Source organism: Crocodylus porosus, unplaced genomic scaffold (assembly GCF_001723895.1).
Source record: "Crocodylus porosus isolate Cpor-Errol unplaced genomic scaffold, CroPor_comp1, whole genome shotgun sequence".
Classification (NCBI taxonomy): domain Eukaryota; kingdom Metazoa; phylum Chordata; order Crocodylia; family Crocodylidae; genus Crocodylus; species Crocodylus porosus.
The window spans coordinates 53,214,179-53,239,295 of NW_017728906.1; the positions used below are offsets into that span (position 1 = coordinate 53,214,179).

The following is a 25,117-nucleotide window of genomic DNA, read 5'->3' on the forward strand; positions in this document are numbered from 1 at the left end:
GTTGTGTCCCCTGTGCTGTTTTTCCCACGAATTTTTACCCAGAGAGTCTCTACCTGTCCATGCCGGTCGCCAGCATGATCCTTGATGATCTTCTCAAAGAGTTTCATAGGATTGAGGTAAGACTGATGGCCCTATAGTTGCCCAGGTCCTTCCTCCTCCCTTTTTTAAAGATGGGGACCACGTTGGCTATCTTCCAATCATCTGGCATCTGGCCTGAGCACCACGAGCCCTTGTAAAGCCATGTCAAGGGCCCTGCAATAACCCCTGCTAGCTCCCTCAATACCCTGAGGTGGAGAGCATCTGGACCCGCTGATTTGAACACGCCCAACTCCTCCAGAAGCTCTCTAAGCTGGTCCTCCCCAGCCTGAGGTCAGGTCTCTAACCCAGCCCTTCCCAACCTGAGTTTACACAGGGATAACTCCTTTATGCCCAACAAGAGAAATTTAACAGTTCTACCCACTCTTTTCTTGACTAAACCATATCCAAAACCATAAAATATAGGTACAGAGAGAAGAATATGGTCATAACCGTAATATACAGAGATGCAACATAACAGTGGCTTTCCATGAGACCCACACATTCCATGTCAGTACAGAACGGCACAACAAAACATTTATGAAATGTTATGAACACCAAAACATAATAGGGTTGATGACAAGGGTATCATAATAAGTAGGCCTGGGTAGGGACCTCACAAGGTCATCTAGTCTATCTCACAGGGGGAGGATCATCTCTGACTAAATCCCAGCCAAGTGTCTATCCAGCTTGCTCTTGAAAACTTCCAGGAATGGAGATTTCACAAATTCTCTTGGCAGCCTGTTCCAGTGCCTGATCCACCCTCATAGTCAGAAAGTTCTTCCTTATGTCCAGTCTAAATTGCTGCTGCTGCAACTTGAGGCCATTGCTCCTAGCTGTCCCTTACAGCCACAGAGAAAAACCCATCCTCTCTATGATCACCCTTCAGGTATTTGAGGAGTGTTAGTAAAGCCCTGTTCAGTCTTCTCTTCTAACTCGTTTTTCTCTTCAGACAAACTCTCATTAAAATTAATGGCAGTTTTCCACAAAAAGACCAAGTAAGGATTTAGCAGGAACTGAGGAAGGCCTTTTCATTAGTTAAGCCTCAGCATGGCTTCTGGAAGAAAAGATTTTCAGATTTTTTGAGGCTAGAGAATTTGAAGGGCATTGAAAGCAAAAATATTCTTAGCATAAAAGTTCCCATTTTGGGTTCTCCATTCCCCCCCTAGCCCCAGTAAAAGTCTTTCCTTGATTTTAAATTGAAGGCAGATGGCTAAAGATACCTATGTGATACAACTTGATTAAGGTACTGTTATGATTATAGGGTAAAGTCATCTTATTTATCTAGTGTGTAATAGGATGGCAGGACCTTCACTTTGTGTATTTAAATTGCATAGTCAAGGATAAATTAAATCAGCCTTCTGAGTTTTCATGACGATACAAGTTTTCAGGGTTAATAAAAGAATTTAATTTTTAAAACAGAGAAATCATATATGTTATGAGAGAGAATTTTTGGAAATTACATATTTACATGTATTTATAAGCAATAACTAAGTGTGTTGCGATATTTTCATTCTTTAGACTTTCCTGGGAATTGAAGCTACTTTACACGGCACAAAATTGAGTTCCATCTATTATGTTATTAAGTTTGATCATCTGGAATAGTGTGAGATTGCCTAAAACAGTTTATCCTGATTGCCTAGAAAATCAGCTAGTAGATTATGTGCATACTCATACATTGGGGCTTTCCAAAACCAAATCACTGATATACCACACTGAAATGCTTAAAGAATTATAAATGTTCAGTAGAAAAATTGAAAAGTATAAAATATAAATGATCTTTGTTATACTTAACATCTGCTATATTAAGAAAACAGGAAAATGTTTTTAAAATAATATAAAACATAACAAACATCAGGATGGCTGGGATAAAATTATGAGTGAGGCAAAATGATTAAAAGGAAACGAAACCCAAAAACCAGCAGCAGTTTGGTAATTAAAAAAAGAAAAAGAAAGAAAAGTTCCCTCTGTTGACTAGGAATATATTTATTCTTCAAGCAATATTTTGTAGCTTTTGTCCTCTAAATTAAGCACCATTTTACACATTCCAAATACTCATACCCTGTTTATACAGCATAATATTTTAATAAAGAGGAAAAGTCACTTTGCAAAATATATCTGTACGTTTTTGGTTTATGTGCAGCTATAACCCTTATACTGACCTTCATTTGTTTCTTTCTTTCCTATAAATCTGCTGTAAAGATTTGCTTCCAGGCTTTATAATCTTGATTCCTCCTTGACTCCCAAACTGTCCTCAGCACCTGATTTATCACCTACTGTTTTCAGTGAACTGATTTTTAATAACATTTTGTATTATATTACACACATATTTTAAGAATCTTTAAATAATGTATCACTTTATTACACATTCAGCATTATTTTTTTTCTCATTTTGTTATGATGGTTCTAGTGTGAACTCCCACTTCCAGAGATCGTTTCAAAGCATAGTTACAATTTTTTCTGGGCTGTCATTTTATCCACCTCTTTTCTTTTCTCCGTCTTCTCTCAGCTAGCAGAATCCATCATGGCATCTGATCTTGAAATGGTAAGCTGTTATCTGACTATTAGTTGACATTTTACCATATGTTCTCAAATAGCATGAGTAGTAAACTTCCTATGTAGTGTCCCTCTGTTCAGTGTTGTGTTCCCACAGATAGCAGCTGAGGTTGCTGCCAACGCATATCATCTCTTAAGATATTGATATATATTAGGTTAAAAATGACAACATATGTCAAAAAATGTCCCTTGTAAATAGAATCTCAAGGTCTTGCTGTGACATGACAGAAAATATCCAAGTTTGTACTTGTATAATTTTGGCTCTGCTACAAGCCACTCTATATTGCAGAAGGGTGACCCACTGGGTAAGACTAGTTCTAGCCCATAAAAATCTCTGTCCCAAAATATAATGCTTCAGGTGCCAGTTCTCTTTCTCTTCATCATTCTTATCCTGTATTCGCTCTCCTTTATTTGAGCTGTGGGAGGAGGTTCTTTCAATCCAAGAGAAGGGCAGAAAAAAGATCTCATGTTGTCTATTTGTGGGATGGTTGCATTACCTATTCCTAAATGATAAGAGGACTGTGGAGCACAATCTATGAGCCTATCTCAGCTGTCAGGATAAGAAGCTGTGGATACTGCATGGGGTGATTCACTGATTATTGTTGAATTTGAAACATCTTTTAATGTTAGTTGAATTCCAGAATGGAACTTACAGCTGACAGACCTCTTGGGGTTCCTCATTTTGTTACAGATCTGGATAGGGTCACATTCAAAGTTCAGCTCCTCAGTCACCATAATTTAAATACTTTGGCTAGGTACAGAAGTTACACATACATTGGTATAAGTGATTGGAAACTGGTCTAAACCTGTAACAGCACAGAAATTCAGTGCACATAGACTGGTTTAAAAATGGTGGAACCCACTCTAAGATAGACCTGGATCAGTGTAGTGTCAGACTTAATTGGTTTAGATTAGACCAATCTATCAAACTTCTGCACCAGATTCCCCCCCCCAACACAACTTAGGTCTTGGTCCTATGGCATCCCAGGCTCCTTTGTGGGTACCTGCTAAACCACCATTTAAAGTGCCTGCCCCTGGGCTGTCACAGGGCTGAGGGAGTAAAGCCTCTGCCCCTCAACCCTGCATTATGCCTACACTTGTCAGCTGAACTGGGCAGCAGGGAGGAAGGGGGAACAGAGCCCCCTGCCACGGCCCCTCAGAACTCAAGTCTGCACAGCGGGGAGGTGCCTGCATGGCAGGGGGCTTCCATCCCCCTGCGCTACCCACTCCCAGGCTAATCTGGCCAGAAGGGCTCCTCTCAGCAGCCCCATGTCCATGCCAGATGCTGTCTCTAAGTGGAGGGGGAGGGTGGGAATGGAGCTCCTGGCCCCAGTCCTGGTCCCCCTAAAGTTCTGACCTGTGCAACTTGGTGGAGCCCATAGGCCAGGACCTTCCCCCCCCACTGCCCGCTGCCCAACTTGTCTGGCCAGCAGGGCCCCTCTCCACAGTCCTGCCCCTTGCCAGTCACTGTCTTTCAGGAGCAGGGGGGAGGATGGCTGCATTCCCCCCTTCTCCCCCAGCAGCTGGCAAGTAGGGGGGCTGTCCAACCAAGCTGAGAAGCCTCCCTTTTCACACCCCCACACCTCTCCCCTCTGCTCTGGGCTGCCTGCTGGCTGAGGCAGGACCCGTGGCTAGGCAGTAGGGCTGTAGTGTGACAGAGCCAAAGTCCCTGCACCCTGCCCCACCATTGCTCTGAGGGGCCCAAACCATCCATTTGCAGAGCACTTCTTCCCACCCGCCCCCATGCCACCACCAAGTGGGCTGCCAAGTGTGCCATGGTAGCCTGCTCTGGAAGCCTAGGGCCTGGCACAGGGGAGAATCTGCAGAGGCAGCAGGGCATTGGGAGGGGGTGGATGGCCCCCTCTTGGCATGGCCCCCTTTGGGCTGCACTTAGATGCCCTTCAGTGATTTCTGGGATGCTGGGAGGCATGTAGGAGTACTGTACAACTTCTGCCTCAGCCAGTGCAGGCATCTGATTCCCTCTCCCCGCACCTGCCCAGCTGCAGGGTGAATGTGTGTTCTGTTCATTCTCAATCCAATCTTGCAGATTAGAGAAACCCACAATGGTTTGTTAGATCTTGCCTCAATCTTTTTGAATGTCTGTACCTAGCCATTCTCTCTAGGAACTCCACCCCAGGAGCCCACTGGGCCATGACCTAACTCTTTGGGTGCATGTGGTAGTGAAAGCAACCTAAAACTCAGATTTTCCAGAGGGATTTTGCGAGTGCCATTATTTGTTATTAGAAAAGATAAACCATAGGGGTATATAGATCATTAAAGGGGGAAGAGGGAATAGTGTAAAAACACCTTGAATGAAACACCGCTCTCTTCCCCTGACAGTATCTTTCATATGTGTTCACCCTGCTGGATCAGATTCCCATTGTAGTTCCTATTAACTTCTTGAGTTGGTGAAAATAGCGCCTCCTTGCTACAAAGCTTGCTTAGCTCTTCCTATCTCTTGCCTTAAGATTAATGTGTTTCCTCCTTATCCGTGACCTGTGAATCCATTTTAAACCTTCTTTCATCACATCTATCCCTTTGTTTTTCCGGGGAAAAGTTTCACTCCCCAAATTCCCTTCCTGAAAACTACTACATAGAAAAAATGGTCCTCACAGTTTCAGCCTCCTCCATCAGCATATCTAGTGTTGGTCAAAGCACAGCCACTGAAGTATTCTTCCCTGCCCTGGGGCTCCTGAGTACATGCTGAAAGGCCTCGTCTGCAAAGATGGATATGCAGATATGCATGTTGTGATGCAACAGTTTTTATAGAAACAACTTCTTGCTGCTTCCCAGGATTTTTAAATTGTACATAGAGTTCTAAACTCTTTGCACCCCTTTAATATTATTTACTGGCAAACTCACTGTTATGTTAATATAAGCATATTGATTCCATGAGTCACTTCCATGAATGCAGTTGCCTAGCAAAAAAAAAAAGTTATGGCTTCTTCATAACATTGCATAATCACCTCTGAGGCAGATGATATTCTATATATACAGGACTGCTGAGACAGCTTTTGGATTAGCATGGAATTATTTTCTTATTTTCACAGTGGTATGTTTTCTGTTGTCATTTTAGTTCCACTGACATGTGCCAGTCGATGTAGTAAAACTTCTAGATGCTTACTTGTATTGGTTCTCTTTCTTTCTCTTTCTTTAAAGTATATATGTCTAGAGAGATAGAGGGAGAGAAACCATAAACAACTGTATTATCATGGAATACTGTAATGACTATAACAAAATGTTCCTTTTAAAAAGAAAATTCTGGAGAGTTAAATTAGTAAATTGCATGATTTGTAATTTTATTTTTAAATCCGTAGCATATGTAAATGAAGATCCTTTTTCTCTCATAGTCTGTTACTGATCAGTGAAAAAGAAAACAAATACAAATTGTTCTTGGGTGGAATAATTTAACAAAGCCTATTTTGTTATGCAGATTAACTGTAGGTGTTACATTATCTACATTTTCTGAGATTGTTAGCAAGCTTGCTCCAAAATGTACAAATTTCAGTCTTCCTCGCTGTGTGCATAACAACTCAGATTTAGAGAATTGGCCAGTTTGTGAACAGGCTCCAAACCCCTCTGAAAGGCTTCTCTTTTAAGTTGACAATGCCAAAGACATTTATAAGGAAGTTATCAGTTTGGTCATCTTTCATTTAGAACACATTAAGGTTTAGAGAAAAATGATTAAGCCACTTCCTCAATAGCCTCTTTAATTGAATTGTCTCCAAATTGCCTAAGAAAAGAATGGAAAGAGGTAATTAGCCATGTTAGTCTGAAGTCAGGCAGAAGACAGGATAGATTTATACCTTATAGACTAAGGTCTGTAGACTTCATCAGATGCTGTGTGAGCTTGGGTTCATGAAAGCTTATGATTTAGTTTATAAGAAGCAAATCTGCTTTCTGCCTAAAAAAGAAATATCAGCATGACAGTGCTGATATTGAGAGAGAGTGACAGATCCTGGAAGAATTCTGAGATTTGACCTTGAATTTGTATGGACAGATATAAATGATATCTTGTTCTGTGCTTGATCATAGACCTCCATTCTGCTAGTTGCAACACATTGTAGCTTTCCTGCTTTTGACTCTGTCAATAGTAGTGTGTATGATAAGAATACCAAAGACACATGTAATGTTATGGCCCCAAGATATATACCTTTACTGTAGCAGACCTCTTAGTAAAGTTGCTGAGCTTCACCTGCTACTCACTCCAGTTTTAAGTCGTTGTAATTCCATTGTTTCCAGTGGCATCTTATTGATGTAAAGCTGGTCCAACACTATGGTGAAGCAGGCCCAAAACCTGTATAAAAGAAACTTCAAAATAGGTCACAACCAGGTCAAATGCAGGGAAGCTAATAACTGTCAGCCCTTCATTCAGTTAATGTATTCTGCTTTATGTTCACCAACAGAAAATATAAATCCAAGTTGCTTTATATGAAAAAATCCTACTTGATTTCAGTTGCTGGTAGCTTAGGGTTTAGAATACAGATATAAATCTTATAAATCCAGATATAAAAAATCCAGACTTATCAAAAATCTGGCACTTTTTTAAACCACACTCCACTGGGGAGTAGAGCAGCCAGTCCCAGAGCAGCAGAGGAAGAAGCTTGCATGCGGTGGCTGCCGCCACCATCCACCACTCTGCATCATCGATCCATGTGCGATTGCTGCTACCCCCTACCCCCAGCTCCAGGACCAGCTCTCACTCCAATTTAAAAAATTCTGAATTTTCACATTTCCAGCAGGTGCTCAGTCCCGAGCATGCCAGATTGATGAGGTTATACTATATAGGGCATAACAAGATAGGTGCTTGAGACCATCACGGAAAACATATCCTTTAATTTAATAATGCTACATTATGCTTTGGGGTTCATGGCATGTCATGCATGTTTTCTTGCGCTTTATTGTACTGGTATGCCATCTCATTGGAAAGCCCATATTATGTAGTATCCATTTATGTTGCTTTTATCACTGTATAGATTGTTATGCTGTCTATATATAATCTTTATAATTTTGGGCGTGGTTCAGCTAATGGGCTGAGGTATGCATACTCAAAGACAATTGCCCCTCCTAGACTCAGGCAGAAGGAGACAACATTGAGTTGGGCATTGCAGAGCATAGTCTACCTGTAATAGGGAAATCAACTTCATGATAGAAAGGCACCTGGAAAAATGGCCCTCCCTTGAGAGGAGCTCCACATGTCTCAGTAACAAGAATTTTTTGGAGAATTCCAGTGACTTACACAGGGGTAGTTGGAAATGATTTACAAAGATAGCTGTGGGCTATGCTGGGTCTTTTGGATTTTTTGGACATCCCAGTTGCCATGGCTGATAGAAGCAGCAGGAAGGCTGATCTCTATAAACACTGGCAGGTCTCTCAGAAGGGCTAAGGTGTAGCTAGATGAGAAGGTAAAAGAATGCACCTGTTTTGCTTTTCTGTCTCCAGACCTATAATCTGTTTTTGTGTATAATTCTTTTCTCCCATGTAATAAATCCTTCTGTTATTTTCTCTCCAGGCTGTTTGCCTGTGGAAAGAATTATCTTTAAGCAAGTGGTATTCCAGGCGAGTCCTTTCTATGAAAAGGGGAGCCTATAATTTCTTTCTCAGCCCAATGGGATGGCCACCTGGGGCTGGCAGGGTTTCCCTTACTGCAGTTGCAGGTTCTGATAGAGAATGGTAGTGGAACTGAGGCCTTCTGGGTTAAGGAGTTATCCTAGCACAACCTTGGTCTGTTCTTTGGGGCAAATGGCAGTGCAGCAGGGAGGAACTCATGGCTGTAGGGGGCCTCCAATACTTGTATTTGTTACGGCTGTCTTAAAAGACCAGCCAGAAATATAGACAAAACCCAAAGATCACACAGAGGTTTTTTTTTCATATAAGGCCAGGGGAGGAGTGTAGCACATGCAAATCAATCATTATAAATTTAATGAACTTTTTGAACAATTGTCTTAATACTATCAATTTCAACTTATGTTTATATTTATCACATTTCTGCCTTTCGGGTTTTTTTCAGGTTTTGTCTTCAGTAGATTTTCACTACTTGCTTCAAATGCTGACTTTTGCAGCAATTTGTTCCATATTTCAACCACCCTTTTGTGTAAAGAAACCATAAAAGTTAGGAACCTGAAAATTGGATTTTTCTTTTGAGCAGTCACTGTCCACAAAGGTGGAAAATATTGTTAAGTCAGTCGTACCACTTTTTAACAAAATGCAGAAAGAAGTGATGTTTGAATCATGTCTTACCATTATTGTGATGCTACTAAACCTATTATATTTAAATTCATAAGTATTTAAAACAATGGATAGTCTTCACAAAGAAATTTCAAGTTTGGTGCCCACTTCTTCAGCCTTTGAAGCCAGTGGTCTGATTCACCACAATAATGCACAAGTTTAACTGTTGATTTCCAAATGCAGGGCCAAATCTGCAAGAAGCTCTGTTTTCATTAGTGGAAATAGTAACATGAGAAATGTTTCAAAATTTAAAAAACTATGAACTGTGAAGCACAGTGGCCAGCAGATTGTAATAAAGCAGAACAGCTTACTCAATAAGAGCATTCCTATTCTAAAGTACTGGATTATTGACTTTAAACCTCACAGTAGCTACATTTCAGTACTTATTTGTAATCCTCACTGACCAGATTGAGTCACGTACTGTCTGTGATACTACATGCCTCACCTTTATCATATGACAGAATGTTAGGGGAGAGATAGAAAGCTGAACCGTATAATAATGTTTGTGTACAATAGATGTTCAAGCATCAGCAATCAAAGTGTATGCAAGTTGGAAATAAATTCAGATCCAATTATCTAAATACTTACTTGGCAACCACTGATCCTCTGGATCATGGTGTATGTGCAAGAGGTCTACATGACCATCCCACTAAGACCTTCAGAGCATATGCCTAGGCATGAATTAGGAGGCAGGGAGCCTGACCTAGACCTACCATCCCTAATTTAAACCATTGAGATGGAATCCAAAGGCCAGACCAAATCCAGATGTTCCGTGCCTAGATGACTGTATTTTCTATCAGAAATCAACAGATTAGAGCTGCTGCTGACTGTCTAATGCCTCAGGGAAAGTATGTTTCTGTCAGGGTGATGTCTGTTAGCTTTTCTCCAATCAAGGAGTACCCACAAGGCAATGAGGGCTAGGCTTTTCACACACTCTATGCTTGCCTTACTCTGAGTAGCCCCAACAGATTGCTACTGGGCCCTCCAGTTGGATGCAGTTTGCAGTTATAGCCACAACCATATCTAAAATCCAATCTATTTTTAATTAACATTTGTAGTTTAGCAGCACTTAGAGGCAAACTGTTGAGGTTCTATTGTGCTGTTAGTTAATATTCAAATATATAATGAATGACAGGCATGATCCCACTGAACATTTGCAAACTCCATCCCGTGCTCAAGGCATATGTAGCTGAGAAGTTATATTTTTCATATTTAGTGATTAAGAACACAGTGACCATAGCTCTGCAAAATATGATCTAAATATTATATTTAGAGTGTACTATGTGACTTAAGACTATTGGGAATTAAAAGGCCAAGCCCCAAGTATTTGTGAAATATAGAGCCTGTTACTGTCAGTGAATAATGTGAATTACATAGCACAGAGCAGCTCTAAATGTGTGTGTTAGTACAGTGCTCTCCCAGGTTAACATACCTGCAAATTCAGTAGGACTAATTAGCAGAATGCTAGGGAAAAGCAGCTCTCCAGCTCCCAGTATCTGAGCAGTCTCATTTGGAGCTAGCTCTAATTTCTCTGCACAGGACTGCATTGTGCTATACAGATGTACCCTTTATTTGGGCCAGGATAGACTTCAACATTTCCTGTGATGTGGTGGGATCAGGGCTAATATTGATTTAATTTCCTTTGATAAACATGTCACAGGAAGTTTTACTGTAGTATGTCAGTTTTTAATAACAGAAGACAATTATTTTTCTCATGTTGACATCCTGAGGCAGCACCACTATCAGAATAGCACTATTAGTGAATTGTACTTCCCTATGTGGTTGTAACAGTTATTTTACAATGTAAAAAAAAGCAATCAACACAGTACTGCAATTGTCCATATACAAAAATCTCCTTAAGGGTTTCACTTGAGGGTCCAGTTATATTATATTAAATAACTTTTGGTGAAGCCCAGATTCTGAAGAGTTCCTTTGAACATTTAAATAACTTTTGTGCCTCAGTCTAGCTTTCTGAAACCTCCATAATGTCAGAAGATAACTGAAAACTTTTTTGAAAATTAGAATGGATATATAAATGTCTACCTACATCCTTATCAGATGACTTCTCCTTTCAGAGTTTTCTGTTCAGAAACAAAAAGAGAAAAACTGTTTTGCACAGCCAGTTAAGCCAGTCATTAAACCTGTATCTGGGTTACAGAATTCTGCACATGAGCTATCTTGAAATCCAGGTGTCTTCACTGTGCATTCATGGGAATAGGTCACCAGCTTTGTTGTAGCTATTACTCTTCATGTATACGCTCTGTGTAAACCATTTTGTTTTCCCTCAAGTATTTGGACTGCTGTGTTTGTTGCTATTGCTTGTCATCTGGGATTTTTAAAAATGCCAAGTGGATGTGTTTTTATTCTGCTGTAAGTGGAGGCATAACTTTGAAGTTTCGCATCCTGGGCAACAATGGTCAGGTGGCAGCACGGATAGCTGCCATTTTGTACCTCTCTAAGATGGTGCCCAAGGATGCTGTGCCCCTTGCCTACACTTAGGCCCCTGGCAGATCTTTCTTCCGTCAAGCACCAGGGTGGGGGAGGAGCAGCAGGGATCAAACTGACTTGGAGCACTTCACAAGGTGCTTTTGTGCATGTACTTTTTGTGAGGACCTGGGGCCTCAGTTCATCCAGCTCAGGAACTTACTGGAGGTCATTGCAGGGTTTAAACAGATGGGCTTCCTGAATTGAGTGGGACCATTGATGGGACCCATGTACCCATTCTGTGCTCCTCTCTCCGTATCTTGGATTATATAAATTGTAAGTGATTCTTTTCAGTTATACGCCAGGGAGTCATGGGTCACTAAGGGTGCTTCACTAATATCTCTGTTGGGTGGTTGGGCCAGGCACATACCTGTGTATTCAGAAACTGCTTTCCTATAGCTGGACTGGAGTGAGTGAGTTTGCATCTGGCACTCCCATCATGGATTTTAGTAGGTTGACTATTCCCTCACTGCTTCCCTGGCTCATGCAGCCATAAACTGGGCAGCTGGACTCTAGGAAGTATTTCTTCAATTACCAGCTGAACAGCTGCCAGATAGTGGTGGAGCATGCCTTTGGACACCTAAACATGCTCTGGGGATCCACACTGAGGAATATTCCCAGCTTTGTAGCCAGCACCTTCATCCTCTACAATATATGTGAGGCAAGGGGGAGGAAGCCTTTCTAAAAGTTGGTCTGGCTCTGAACAGACCCACAGTGGGGGATGCCACAGGGACTTTGGATGGTGCCCAGACCAAAGACAGCCCTCTCAGCCAAGTGTCCCAGACAGAACAACTGCCAATCAGGGAAACCTTAGCTGACTACCTTTTTTGGGACGGCATTCTGCCAAGCAGGAGGGAGTACAAGGGACTTCTGAGTGATTGTGAACCTTTCATTTGCTGCACTGTACCTTTTAATGTGCTGTTCCAAACCACCATTAGACACCTTCCAGGCTAACTATTGGGCTCAGTGCTCCCTGTGGTGAGACATGTGGAGGGGCAGTGAAAGGAAAAGATGAAAGAATGGCATACTGAAAGACTCATGGGGGAACTAAGGTCTTGCATTGGGAGTGTGCAAGAGTAGCTGGGAGGGGGAAACTGAGGCATGGGGCCCTACCTTGGGAGTTTGTGAGGGCTGGCTAGAAGGGGGAAACGAAGACATTGGCTGTGGGGTGGGTCAGAGTTCTGAGCAGCACGGACAGAAAATATGCAAGGGACAAAATTCATAATTGCAAATTTTGTTTCTTCAAATTAATTGTGCAAACTGTGCTAAATGTACAATTGAGCTAAGTGTGCTCTGGGGAGGTTTGGGGTCCACCCAAGTCAGGTCATCTTCCTGGCTAGGAGAATCCATAGAGGTACTTTGGCCACTAAGCATGCCCTCCCCCAACCCCGCCCCAGTTTGAGCCTGAGGGGCTCCAAGAGCTGGATAATCTCATCTCCATGGGGAGTGGCAATCTAAATCCACGCTGCTGGGGAGCTGAGTGGGGGCAAATAGCACCAGGAATCATCCTCTCATCACATCATCAAAGTTTAGGTACCCTTTTATGGTGTTTGTTGCTAGGGTGCAGGCACCTGGAAGGGTGGTGGCATTTCTTAGCACCCGAGGAAAGGGAACAGCCATTTGTGCAATGGTGTTTGGTGGACCTACTACTCAGATCTCCACTCCCTACTTGGCATTCAGTCAGGCAACCTTGCAAGGCTCCAGCTTGCCAGCCTCCCCTTGCTCCCCCTGACTATTTAGCAGTGGCTATTGTCCAGGAAAAGATGAGAGAGAATGGATGGGAGGCAGCTGGTTTCCATGCTAGCCTCAGCTGACGTAAGATTGGTGCCATTGCCTCTGATTGAGTGGGGAAGGGGAGGTAGCTACAGGTGCCTGGTGCCTCACTGTTGTGGTGTGGACATACTCCACCACAGCTGTAGCCACCCTGTCTAGGAAGGCCTTAGGCAACTCTTCAGTGTTAGCCACCCTGTCCAAGAAATCGTTGCATAATTGTCATGGGTATAGAGTATAACTATATGAGCTAACTTATATTTGGAGCTTGCAAGGAATGCTCATGGAAGCAACACAATAGCTGCTCAAATACAGATGTTTAAGCATTCATTCAAGATAATGATGACCAAAACTACCAACTTCAAAGATATTACAGCCCATCCCGAGGGAAGATGCCATCCTGTTTTGCCAGACCTGGAACGTTGAGATGAAAAGTACTATACGACTTAAATAACACCACCCCCCACCACCACTCCCACCCTCCAAACAAAACTGAAACCAAACAAAGCAATCTCTGTTTCCTACAAAAAAGAATTTGTGTTATCTCAAGAGATAATTCCTACACCCTCTCTGAGTCCCTCACCAGCCCCTGTACCAGTTCCACGAACTTGCAGTCCTAAGTCACAAAAGTCATCACAAAAGCCTGCTGAAGAGTTCTTAGCAGTTCCTCTGACTGGTTCCACCAGTCCTTATAGGCAGAAAACCAGCTCTTAGTAGCATTGGCTCAGTATGTGGCCATGATCCATGAGGTCCTCCAGGATCTGATCTCACTGGTCCTGCTGACATTTTAAGCTACAGGACATCCTCTGAACAGGAGTGTCCCACTGTGTCCTTGGACTGCATCAACACTGGAACATCATGAGCTTTTGGTGGTCAGACATAACTCTTAGGAGTAAGCATAGAAGTGTCCTTGAGTGTGCTTCCATTAAGTGTTCCATGCAAGATGGCTGTGATATACAGTTCCTTCTTATGCCAAAAAAAGAAGAGGTTTTTTTTTCCCCTGAAGAAAAGTATTTTAACAGTGATTCTGTACTACAAGCACATGGAAGGCCCTAGCATCTTGGCATCCATATGTGACAATGCAGTCAGGACTTCAGGATTTCTTTTTCTTTTTTTGGTAAAAAATACGGATAAATATTTGTGAGGGCAAGTAATCTGAAATATATATATTCCATATCAAGGTGGGAAAAGTACTCACAAATACAAGCCTAGATCGTCTCCCAGAGAAAATGGTAATGCTAAAAAGTGTTAAGCCAGGATTCCTCTTGAAGCTCTGGTTCAAGGAACTAATGAGATAGAAGATCCATCCATATTGGATCCATACACCATATAAGCACCTTAGTCAATCCCACTGACTGATGGTTGTGGGGCAGGATGTTTTAGGGTTGCCCACTGTTTTGTTACTTTAACAAGAAGCAAGGAAAATGTGAATGAATTCTTCATACGTGTGGTGCAAACTCTCAGGTGATAGTCTTAACTCTGGACTTGGAATGCTGCTTTTAATTATACTGAATACAGATCTAGTGGTGCTTTCAGATCCTACTGTCCCTGCTTTCATGCAGAATCAGAGAAATGTTCTGTGTTGTTCAGTACACATAACAGAGTGCATCGAACTTGCATTGTAGAATGGTTTGGGAACCACTTTTTTAGCAAAGGATGTCAGAACCACTTAAATACTTTTTCCTCTTTTAGGCAGCTTCCAGGTGAAGGAAAACTGAATAGAAAAAGCACTCTTGCTTCTAAGGGCCTTGCCACATGTTCACTTGCAGCAGTTGCAAATTATTGGAATGTGGTGACCTATTAAAGTTAGTACCTGTTAAGAGAGAACCCTTGCTTGAAAGGGAACAACTTTTTAATGTCACATAGGCACTTGACACACGCTAAACTGCTTGAACATATGTATGACTGTGTTTTACCTGCGCTTAGTATTAAGTTGAATGTTTGATGCACCATATAGGATAGGCAGGCTAAATATATTTATGAATGGATGGATATTTAATGGGTTTAAATGTTTGTGTTGAGATGTTCTCTCCATACAGAGCACATCTGATGCTACTGAGTAGTTGTTACTCAGTACTAAATAAGTACTAAATAAATGCACAGTAACCAAAGTAACTATGCAGTAGCACTGGCAAATGTCTTTTTGTTCATGTTACTGCACAGAAGCCTAATAATACTGTGCCAGTAGCATATTAGTACCGTCCATGTTGTGACACAGTACTACACCATATTTTTCAGCTACTGTCTAGTCAGCATCTCACATAGATGCTCCCACAGTGTGTTTGGGTGTCAGTTGTGAAAACATTAGCAAACAGCAGCCGAACATTGCATTGTGGTTATTTTGTTTCATTTATAATTTTTATGAAATGAAACAAGATAACTATTTCATCCACTTCTTGATTGGTTGAGTTTCCAGCTCTTCAGGATGGGGTTCCAGAGTTTCAGGAATACTAAAATATCTAGCAATGTTAAAATATAAAACCCATTATGGCAGTGTATGTTTGAGTGCCATCACAGATAAAGGACTTCTTGTGAACACAATACCCTCTGATTTATGTAAACTGCATATTTAAACTCATTGTTATTTGAAACCTTTTTCCAGTAAGTAATATAATCAACAAGAAAGTCGACATAATGCCATCCAAGTACATGGGCATGAGCACAGGCAGCCAAAAATGTTCCTTCTACAGTTTCCAATATACTAGTGAAGGCAAAAGATCCCAGAAGAGTATGTTTATAGAAATTTTTGTTATATAGTCATATAGACTTGGTTAAAAAACACCTTATTTCTAAACTGATTTATAGCTATTACTAAAAAGCACCTGAAAACATAATGAATGGGAAACCACAAAACAAAATTATGAACAACTTCATAACTCACATCACCTTCTTTCAGGAAACAGGATTGGGGGCAAGATGTTATCTAACTGCATATGATACTTTTCATTTCCGAGTTCCAAGTCTGGCAAAATGGAATGGCATCTTTTCTGTTGAGAGAGGTTGTACTGTTTTTGATGCTGATCCTTTTTTGTTCATCATATCTTGAATTGAATTCTTGGATGTTCTTATCTGGGAAGCCGTTGTGTCACTTCCCTAATTATTCCTTCCAAGCCCCAAATGTAGAGTAATGCATGCAGTTATAAAAGCAGTTTTTATAACCCAACATACAATTATTTCCTCTCGCTGACTCAATCATATTTCATAGTCATAACATTGATGCATCTCCAAATGCATAACATTATGTGTAATTTGTAGCTACGTAGGTAGATCTCTATTTATTGACAACAAAGCCACAGGGACAAAGGGTGCTTCTATTGTGAGTGGGCTAATGATCATATCTACAATAGCAAGAGCTGTCCATTATAAACCTGTTACCCAGATCTAGGAATTCCTTCCCAAAGGTACATTGGATCTTTAGCACCCAACTGATAAACCAATGTGGTTTAAAAGACCAGCTGCTGCACACTGAAATAAGCAATGCTGTAACTGAAGGTTACATAAATTAAAAAACAGGCCAAATCAAACAGAGTAAACACAATTCAGACCTACAGAATGGCCAAAACCCTTCTGGTGTTGCTTCTAGGTTGCTGCCTAAGGCAGTTTATATAGGGGGGGGATCCAGCTCATCCAGGTGGAAATGATTCTTCTGGTGGAGTTTTTCATGTATTCCTATATATTGGTGCCCTTCCTGAAATTTGCAATAAATTTTTGACAACTATCTTGATTATCTGTGAAAACTGTAGCCAACCAGCTCACTCTCTGGATCTCAAGTCATCCTTACAGGGTTCCACTCGTCTGCTTAAATACTCTATAAACGTTAACAACTACTAGAAGACTTTTCAGCTAAATAAGTAGGTGATACAGTGTAAGGTACCTGCCATATTACATTGATCTTAAAAACAGTTTAAACTGGTAAAGGTTTTTACTAAAACTTGTGTACTGTAGAAAAGTTCTACAGAATTTAATGGGAATTGTATCAAATTCATATTGATACAAGGTTCAACCAAAATATATTGTGAAAAATAAGGGTTTAATATTACCATATCCTTTCTGTTCCTTATTACCAAGGATATTATTCACCTTGTAATTCTATAGCTGCTTCAAAAACTGTAGAGAAAGGTCATTGCTTTCTGTTTAATTCTTTAGGGTTATTTCTTTAGCAGTTATTAAAAAATCTATTGAATCTTATGCCTCATACAACAGTGTTATTTGTAATTTGCTAAAAGTCTATTTCATGTAGCATAAAGTCCTAGTGCTTTAAATCAACTTGCAAAATATTTTCCATTTAAGGTTTCTTCACAATTTCCAATTAGCCATGAAAGAAAGAAATCTGTTTTCCATATCAGTCCAAAAGTGCAGAGCCTCAATGTGGACTAAATCCATGAGGACTAAGTATCTGAAAGTATTTCCCTCATCCACTGACAGATCATGGAGGATTAACAGAAAGTGTGGTCACATGACCACAAATTGCAGCCAAGGGAAGTTTAGGTTAGATATTAGGAAAAACTTTCTCATGAGGAGGGTAGTGAAGTGCTAGAACTGACTACCCAGAGAGGTTGTGGAATCTCCATTCTTGGAGTTTTTAAGACCTGGCTAGACAGAGCCGTGACTTGGATGATCTAAAAGGGTCTGGGGACACAGGTGGTGTTCTCATCAATCCTCCCAGTCTTGGTGTATGGGCTGAGGAGGGAAAGGAGGATCCACGTAGTCAACCAAAGACTGTGGTGCTGGTGTCATCAGGAAGGCTTTGGCTTCCATGACCATAGCCTGCTCTTTGGCAAGAGAGGCAGCGAGCTGCTGGGAAGAGATGGCCTCCACCTCTCTCCCCTGGGGAGGAGGCTCTTCTCAGCCAAGGCACTTAAGGGAGCCCACCCCTGCCCCAGCCCTGTTACGATCTGTGGGCAAGGCAAGAGCCTCCAAGGGGACACTTGCCTGCCTGTACGCAAATGCCAGGAGCTTGGGGAATAAGCAGGAGGAGCTCGTCCTCCTGTTCAATGCAAATAATTATGACGTCATAGGGGTAACAGAGACCTGGTGGGACTCCACCCATGACTGGACCACAGGTATAGGTGGCTATACCCTGTACAGGAGGGATCGTGTAGCTAAAAGGGGTGGGGGTGTAGCTCTCTATGTTAAGGAAAGCTGCATGTCCCTGCAAGTTGATATAGGCAACCAGGATGGACGACTGGAGACCCTCTGGGTTAAAATCCATGGAGAATACGGCACAGGGGACACCATGGTGGGAGTCTACTACAGACCTCCCTAACTGCATATAATACAGGATAATGTTAGACTTGCTCCACTGAAATGTTCAGAAAGGGTTGCCATTCAAAATAGGCTGCTGGGGCAGATTGACATCCTGGTCCAGTCTGGTATAGTATTTTAATGACAGTGAAATACAATTTAAAAAATTGCTTGGACCTATTGTTAGTTTCATATGTTTACTTTTGTATGATTAGGCAACACTACAGGATTTGGAGCAAAGGCGTCCCCAGTTGGATGAGCTAATAACTGCAGCACAGAATCTGAAAAACAAGACTGCCAATCAAGAGGCCAGAACAATCATTACTGATCGCAGTAAGTTGTGATTTTGCTACCTTATGTTACTCCATGCAAGAGGATGTAATAATATTTTTTAAAGTATTGTATTTTTCAAAGGCCTAATACTTTTGTTATGAGAAGTATATATCTTTTGTTTTCATTTTTGAGGCAATTCTTGTAGAAATTTTGCCAAATTGCCTGGAAAATAATATGTATGTGAAAGGCAGCAGCCAAGCATTACTGAGGGGTATTTATTTTTCATAGAACAGCTTCTCATCACTTCAAATGCAGATCATGAACCCCTTAATTAAATGCTCTTTTTATATTATATAGAATGTAATAAGAATATAAATTTAGACTTGGACTGTAATGTGTAAGTTTAATTGAAAAGACTGCCAGTTTTATATTCATTGGATATACCTTTTCTTTCCCCATAATTGGTACAAGCATCTTGCACTGAACACATTTTTCACTTATTTTCCATATATATGTGAATACTTTCTGTGGTTATTCCCTGAAGATATTGTACAGGTAGCTGATGCAAAGTCGTATATTTACGATTGTTTTAGCCAATTCCTAATCTGGCCCCTGTAATTTCAGTAATCCTATTGTGGTAACTGCTGCATTTAAAAATGAAACAAAACAAAACTTAATAGCATTGCATCATTTCCTCACACTCCTTAGGACTGGAAACATATTATCAAGAAAGGGGCTGTTTTCAGATTCTTGCAGCCTGAGCAGGAGCAGTTAGCAGCCAAAGCCTCATGAAAAACCCTGTTCTTATCTAAGATTCACTGCAGTTATAGAGTCCCAATAATTCAGGTAATTTCTGATAAAGTTTGCATAAGAACCTGAATTTTTTTGGTGTCTGGCTTGGGTGCCAAACCTATGGAGTTCTCTCATCAACCTTTGCGCTGTATATTTGTTACCTTCCTCTTATTAGATATAGATGCATTTTAAGAAAATGTAACAGTTAATTTCTCCTGAAATGCATTTACTTTACTGTAAATTCCATGTGCAACTATCTTCTAGTGAAATTGTATGACAGATTAAATGAAATGTGAGCACATATATCTTGCAAAGTATAAAACAAAAAAATCCCAACGTAAACTCATAAAGATGTCATTACCTAAACATGCAGCGCAGTACTCAAAATAATTATTAATTCAGCAGTATATTTTTCATGAAACATAGTGAATGTTTTATTTGATTCTCAGTTACATGTGTCTGACAACCTTGCTAGTATTAATTGGAATTTTAATATATGTGAGGTTCCTTCTTTCACAGTTTTTTTTTTCCTGTTCAAATTAGACCATCATCTTTTATTGTCCTTTTTGCACCTCATAATGCAGCAGGTAGAGACATTACAACTGGGGTGTCTTCCTGTTCTGATGAATACATGGCTCACTGCAGTTTGGGTACGATCTGTGTTTTATTTCATTAGTGAAAATACCATTGTTGTAACTAAGAATACATAGTGCCGGAAATATATAGGTTCTTCATTCCCAGCTCTTAACTAGATTAGTTATACCTTTTGATCCAGTCTTCTGAGGCAGTGGAGTAGATTCATTAAAGTGTTATCTTGGTTAGAGATTTTCTATTTGTAGAATTTTAAATACTTAATATATTCAAAGGAGCTATTCATCTATTTCTGAATTTTAAAGAGTAGATCAAATGATAAATTCTACAGATGTGGTATTTTTAGAAAAATGTAATTATACATATGTAGACGTGCCACAATGTGATACTTGAGAGTTACTTTCTCAATATATGCCAACTAAGAGATTAATATCAGAAGTATTTTTTTTAATCTGGAAGCAGTTAAAAACCAGACAGATTGCTCAAACAGTTTTCCCTTATATTAATGTTTATCGTTATACGTTGAAGAGTGAAGCTTCTCTCTTTATTCTAAACCTTGAAGTTTTAATTTAGTCCAGCTTCCTATAGAAGATAATGAAGTTTGCAGTCTTCAGGGACTTCGGCACAGGATCCCATTACCAACAGAGAGCTCATTTGAAGGGGCAAGTCCTGAGTATACCTGAAATAACGGTTTCTGCATGTGGTTCTGTGCAAAGGAGTTTGAGTCCCTTGGTAGTGACTGTGGCTGCATCCACATGAGCATGAATGTTTGGTTCCCTGGGGACAACTAATGGTGGTACACCTTGTGCTGCCACTAGTTGTTCCTGGAAAACACCCGTGCCATGCAACCTCTGGCACGTGGCAGGTTATGCTGGGGTAATGGGGTAGGGGAGGCTGGGGCCAGCACTGAGCCTCCCATGGCTGCAGCCTCCCATGGCTCCCATGGCTGCAGCAGCAGCGATCCTGCCGCTTGGAGCCTGACTGGCAGCCAGAGTGTGGCTCTGGCTAGCCAGGCTCCAGTTTTGAGCCATGCATGCTGCCCCTACATGCACAGCTCCCCTTTTTTTGTGCATTTTTTTAAATTCCTGGATATCTAGGGGTCAAACCCCTGCTCCTCTGCCCCCCTCTCCCCACCCCCTGTTCTCTTGCAGCATGGGGAACAAGTGAATATGTGGTATGTGGCACTGCAGACATACCTGCAGTGCCACATACCGCATAGCCATACTCGTCTGGATAGTCGTCCCCGGGGACAACCGTGACCTTTGAATTTCTCTCAAGCTTGTAATATTTGGTTTTGTAAATTGTCCTGCTTTCCCAGAAACTTCTCTTTTTGTGAAAGCATCAGTGTCACAGTAGTTTTTTCTTCTGAAATAGTCCTTTAAAATTTTTTTTTAAAGCAGATGTCTTTCTAAAAGTAAACACCACCTTTTTATTGGATGGCACATTTATCTAGCTTTTGGCATGCTGGAGAGTCTCAGGGAACTTAATAGAAAGGAGAGGAGGTTCATACCTGAAAGTGCAGGAGTGGGCCATGATTCTTCCAGAAGTTTTCCGTAGTCTATTAGGCAGTCAGATAGAGACAAGTACTCATTTGTACTTTTGTATAACCTTTTCCCTAGGTTTTTGGGAACTCCATACTCTCTTTGGTTGCTCCCTCCTCATTCTTGTGGCCATAATATACAGCTTGTATTTTTTGGCCATGCTGTGGATCTAACTAGTGTCATAACTCATTAAGTCATACTCACAAATGGCTGTACAAGCAAGGTACCTTTTTCAGTAGGACCTTAGCTAGTAAGCATAGAGCTTTGAAATTAAAATGTTTAATTTATAGGAATTTATAATTTATCGCAACTTTATGGAATTGTTAATTTTAGATAAAAGCCAATCGGATCACTTTGCAAAGGTAGAAAAAGGAACTGGGATTTTATTGGTCAGCCTTGTTACTATGGGAGGAGGGAAGACCTGTAATTGTCACAACTGAGGTTCTCTTTTATGCCCTTTTTCTCCTCATAAGAGGTGGTGAGAGTGAGAGGATTTGAAGGAATGGGATTTTGGAGGTCCTATCCTAAAGTATGGGTAGCTGTATTGTAGTAACCCAAATGAAAGGTTGATGGCGGAGTGGGGCAGTGGGTGCTTCTTCCTTGTATTAATGAACTTTGACCTACCACTTAAACCCATCTCTGTGACTAACTCCATTCCATGGGATATTCCAATCAGTGGATGAGAATCTTAAGTTCTTCCTCAGATCCTTACTCCTAATTGATGAGAGTTTTGCTTGTTAAGGATTGGGAAACAAGGCAGTGAGATTGGCCCAAGACTACTTAATGGAGATTCAGCACTGGACAATATTAAAATTAATTAATTGAGGCTTGTAATATTTGCATGAAGTAAATATCAGTCTTTTAACCCAGCATGTACTAGGGAGGTTGAACCTCTGTGCTGAGTGTTTGGCAGAGAGTCAGTGGGAGACCTACAAGCTCAGGACTTAATGGCTTCCATTTCTATACCAGTATTATTCTAGACCCATAGTTCTCGACATTTTGGGGCTCATTGCACCTCTGACTGGACTCAGGACCTGCCCTCCCCCAATAACCGTTAATTAAGTGGCACTCGATTTCAAAAACTGATTATATATCATGGTACTTCCTTCCTTGCAGAGGAATTGGGAAGTGTTCAGCCAGGGACAAGGCTGAACCAGCATTTATCTACTTAGCCAATATGCTTAATTCCTCAAACCTTGCTTATCTCTTCATGCCTCATGGCACCCTCCAAAAGATTGGGCAGCACCCCAAGATTCTCCAGCACCCTGGTTGAGAATAACTGGTCTAGATTATGTCAATTGCTTATTAAAAATAGAAAGCAGTGTTGCCTTTAACAAATAGTTATTTTAAAATCTTGTACGTTAATTCTCCAAAATTAGTGAAGTATTTTTACTGGATCTTCTTGAAATCTGTGACAGGGAATAAAAGTTAGTCACAAACAGTAGATTTTTAATGGAATTGTCTTAGTGCTGCATAGGTTTAATCTTTTCTTCTGGCAAACAAGGACAGAAATGAAATATGAGCTCATAAAAATGAATTTCCTTGTTTGAAGGGTTTTCTCAACCTTACTTCATTACCTATATGAAATTGCAGGAACTACAGTACTTAGAAAGGACTAAAATAATGTTATATTAAAATATCATTTCATTCCAGGTAAACAATAGTTTATGACTTCTACATTTGGGAAAAAACCGAAGTGTAATAATTAAATTTTGTCTTGAGGAAATCTTGTAAAACAAAATCCCTGTGCTCTTGTAATATCCTTGAAAGAGAATTTTATTCCAACAGGGCTGTGTGCTGTACATTAACATTTTCCTCTGAATAACACAATTAAAATATTTGGTTTTAAATTTGGCAGAAATGTTTGTCCCTTAGGATAATGTTGGATTAATTTATACATAACTCAGAAATAATGATATTGTATTTGTTTTAATATGCTTTCTAATTAAGTTTCATTTTTTCAAATGGGTCAAATGTTTACAAGACATATAGTAACAAGTATGTATTCACATAACAGTATATTATTCAGTAACAAGCAGAGTTATTGTTTGCATCAAGACTGGAATAGGAAGCACCTAATTTTGTTACAGAAAGCATCTTGGATCAGGCTGGAACTAGGAAGTGGCAACGTTTAGGATATTCTGTTTTTCTAATTATTATCAGCTCAGCTTCTAAGCCAAAGTTTGAATAACTTAATTTATAGACAAACCTCACAGTTTGGACACTGGCCTGAATAAGTAAATGTTGTGGAGGCACGAACATGAAATTACAGTAAAATACAGCAGATATATTTCTTAGTGACTGAAGTTCCTCTTCTTCAATTCTATCTGGGCAAAACGAAACACATGCACATTTTCATAGATTTATAGATGTAGGGTCAGAAGGCACCTTGTAGATCTAGTCTGACCCCCTGCCCTGGGCAGGAGAGAAAACTGTGCTCAAATGACCCCAGCTAAGTAAACGTCAAGCCTCCTCTTAAAGACCCCCAAGGTAGGAGCCAGCACCACTTCCCTTGGAAGTTGGTTCCAGATCCTAGTCACCCTGACTATGAAGTAGTGCCTTCTAATGTCTAGTCTAAAAAAACTCTCTAGCAACTTATGGCCATTATTCCTTGTTACTCTGGGAGGCGCTTGGGAGATCAAGGTCTCTCCTAATCCCCGCTGGTCCCCCCTAGTAAGTTTATAGATGGCCACCAAGTCCTCCCTCAGCCTTTTCTTGTGAAGGCTGAACAGGTTAAGATCCTGTAGCCTCTCCTCATAGGATCTGCCCTGCTGTCCCCAGATGATGCACGTGGCCCTCCTTTGGACCCAATGCTGTCCACATCCCTCCTGAAGTACGACACCCAGAACTGGATGCAGTACTCCAGCTGCAGCCTGACCAGTGTCGCATAGAGGGGGAGGATCACTTCCTTGGTCCTGCTCGTGATGCATCTGTGGATGCACAACAAGGTATGATTAGCCCTACTGACCGTGTCCTCGTATTGTTGGCCCATGTTCATCTTGGAGTCAATAATGTCTCCAAGATGTCTTTCTGCCACCATGCTTTCAAGAATGGTGTTCCCCAGCCTATAGGTATGCTGCTGGTTCCTACTCCCTAAGTGCAGCACCCTGCAGTTGTCAGTATTGAATCCCATACTGTTTTCATTTGCCCACCCCTGTAACCTGTCCAGGTCCTGCTGTAATCTGTCCTTCCCTTCTAGTGTGCCCACCTCACGCCAGATCTTGGTGTTGTCTGCGAATTTAAACAGGGTGCTTTTCACCCCGTCGTCCAAGTCGCTAATAAAAAAAATTGAACAGTGCAGGCCCAAAGACCAATCCCTGGGAGGCTCCACTGCCCACGTCCCTCCAGGTTGAATATGACCCATCCACCACCACTCTCTGAGAACAACCCCTCAGTCAATATGCAATCCATCTGACTGTGTAGGTATCAATGCAACAGTCACCTAGCTTTTTAATGAGGATGGGGTGGGAGATGGTGTCAAAGGCCTTCCTGAAGTCCAGAAAGACTACATCCACCACGACACCTGCATTCAATGATTTTGTGACCTCATCACAGAAGGCAAT

At 41.0% G+C, this 25,117-nt stretch overlaps 1 protein-coding gene across 9 annotated transcripts in view; it reads left to right on the forward strand.

The window, feature by feature from the left end:
- Window positions 1–25,117, forward strand: part of DMD (dystrophin) — a 1,922,593-nt gene that overhangs the window by 1,387,611 nt on the left and 509,865 nt on the right. For all 9 annotated transcript variants that reach the window (XM_019529123.1, XM_019529125.1, XM_019529122.1 and 6 more), the window contains one exon: window positions 18,573–18,690. In XM_019529123.1, the coding sequence (XP_019384668.1) occupies window positions 18,573–18,690 (118 nt within the window). The remainder of the gene's footprint in view (window positions 1–18,572; window positions 18,691–25,117) is intronic.